Source organism: Aureococcus anophagefferens (genome assembly GCF_000186865.1).
Source record: "Aureococcus anophagefferens unplaced genomic scaffold AURANscaffold_17, whole genome shotgun sequence".
Taxonomy (NCBI): Eukaryota; class Pelagophyceae; order Pelagomonadales; family Pelagomonadaceae; genus Aureococcus; species Aureococcus anophagefferens.
Genome location: NW_008705577.1, coordinates 5,490 through 7,193, shown reverse-complemented (window position 1 = coordinate 7,193; position 1,704 = coordinate 5,490). Strand labels below are relative to the sequence as shown.

General features: G+C 70.8%; 1 protein-coding gene across 1 annotated transcript; it reads left to right on the top strand.

Annotated features, from left to right (window-relative positions):
* Positions 1 to 30: 30 nt before the first annotated feature.
* Positions 31 to 669, top strand: AURANDRAFT_5693 (hypothetical protein; the record flags this gene model as incomplete). Its single annotated transcript, XM_009040797.1, has 1 exon — positions 31 to 669. A coding segment is annotated over one exon (639 nt), but the record flags the coding sequence as incomplete, so codon positions are not given.
* Between the last annotated feature and the right edge of the window lie 1,035 nt (positions 670 to 1,704).

The following is a 1,704-nucleotide window of genomic DNA, read 5'->3' as shown; positions in this document are numbered from 1 at the left end:
GTACTGGCGCCCGAGTCCCGGGAGCTCGCGCGCCCGCTCGAGTCCATCGTCCTGCCCGCGGCGACGAAGTCGCGCGTCGTCGGCGACCTGGCCGAGTTCCTGTCCTCGGACACGCGCAAGTTCTACACGCAGCACGGCGTCCCCTACCGCCGGTCCTACCTCTTCTACGGCGTGCCCGGCGCGGGCAAGAGCTCGCTCATCGCGGGCCTCGCGGGCAAGTTCCAGCGCAACGTCTGCTACCTCCAGCTCTGCGACAAGGAGATGAGCGACGACGCGTTGAAGACCGCCATCCATCGCGTGCCGTCGCGCAGCATCGTCGTGTTGGAGGACATCGACGCCATGTTCCAGAAGAACCGGCAGAAGAAGAACGACACGCCGCTCACGTTCTCCGGTTTGCTCAACGCGCTCGACGGCATCGGCTCCAACAGCGGCCAGATCTTCGTGCTCACGACGAACGAGCGCGAGAACCTGGACGAGGCCCTCATCCGCCACGGCCGCGTCGACGTCCAGGTCGAGTTCCGGTACTGCGTCGCGGAGCAGGCGTCGCTCATGTTCGAGAACTTCTACCCGGCCGCGGACGCGGGCCTCGCGGGCGACTTCGCGAAAAAGCTCTTCGAGGTCCTCGGGGACCGCCCGCTCTCGACGGCGGCGCTCCAAGGCTTCTTCATCCACCGCCGGCGCGCGACAGCGCGCGAGGCCCTCGACGGCGTCAAGGACATCGCGACGGAGCTCGACCAGCGCGACACGCGCAAGGCCATGGAGGAGGCCGAGCAGAAGAAGAAGCAGGCGACGAAGGGCGACGACGACGACGAGGAGGCCGAGGAGAAGCAGGCGCCGGCGCCGGCGGCGACGCCCGTCGCCCAGCTCCTCGAGCTCGTCAAGTTGCTCCAGGCCTAGGTGCGGTAACGCTCCCTTAGGTCGACTTCGACGATTCGGGGACGTTGGACGCGCGCTTGTGTGCCTCGCGACCGTCGTGCGGGGCCTGTGAGGTCCTGTCCACCGCGCGGTCTGCGGCCGCCGAGCCGCTCCCCGAGGCGGCAAAGCGAGTCGCCGTCGGGCCCCGTCGCGCAGGGCGCTTGCGCGCCGCTTCGGACGCGGCGCGCTACCGGCGGCGCGGCGCGGCAACGCTCCATTAGTTCGGCGACGCTCTCCTGTGACGCGGCGCGCTGAAGCACGCGCGCGTTAGCTGCAGGGGCGAAGCCGGGTTCGTTCGTTCCCGGGGCCGCGCCGCTTCAGAGTAGGTCCGGCGCACGGTACTTACGGCGCGCGGGGGGGAGTACACAGAGTCAGCGGGCGTTGGGGACGGGGCGAGGAAGAGAGGGTGTGCGCGAGAGGGTGAGCGGACCTGGCCCCTAAGGGGCAGGGACCGTCCACGCGCCGCTCGCTCTTGGGCCGGCGCGGGGCGTGTGCGTCCCGCTTCACCAGCCGTAGGTCGAGTAGCCACGGTTCTAGTAGCCGCCGCCGTAGCCGCCGTAGCCGCCGCCGTAGCCGCCGTAGCTGCGCCCGTAGCCGCCGTAGCCGCCGCCACCGTAGCCGACCATGCGGTTCATGCCGTAGCCGCCGTAGCCGCGGCCGTAGCCGCCGCCGTAGCCGCCGTAGCCGCCGCCGTAGCCGACCATGCGGTTCATGCCGTAGCCGCCGTAGCCGCCGTAGCCGCCGCCGTAGCCGCCGTAGCCGCCGTAGCCGCCGTAGCCGCCGCCGTAG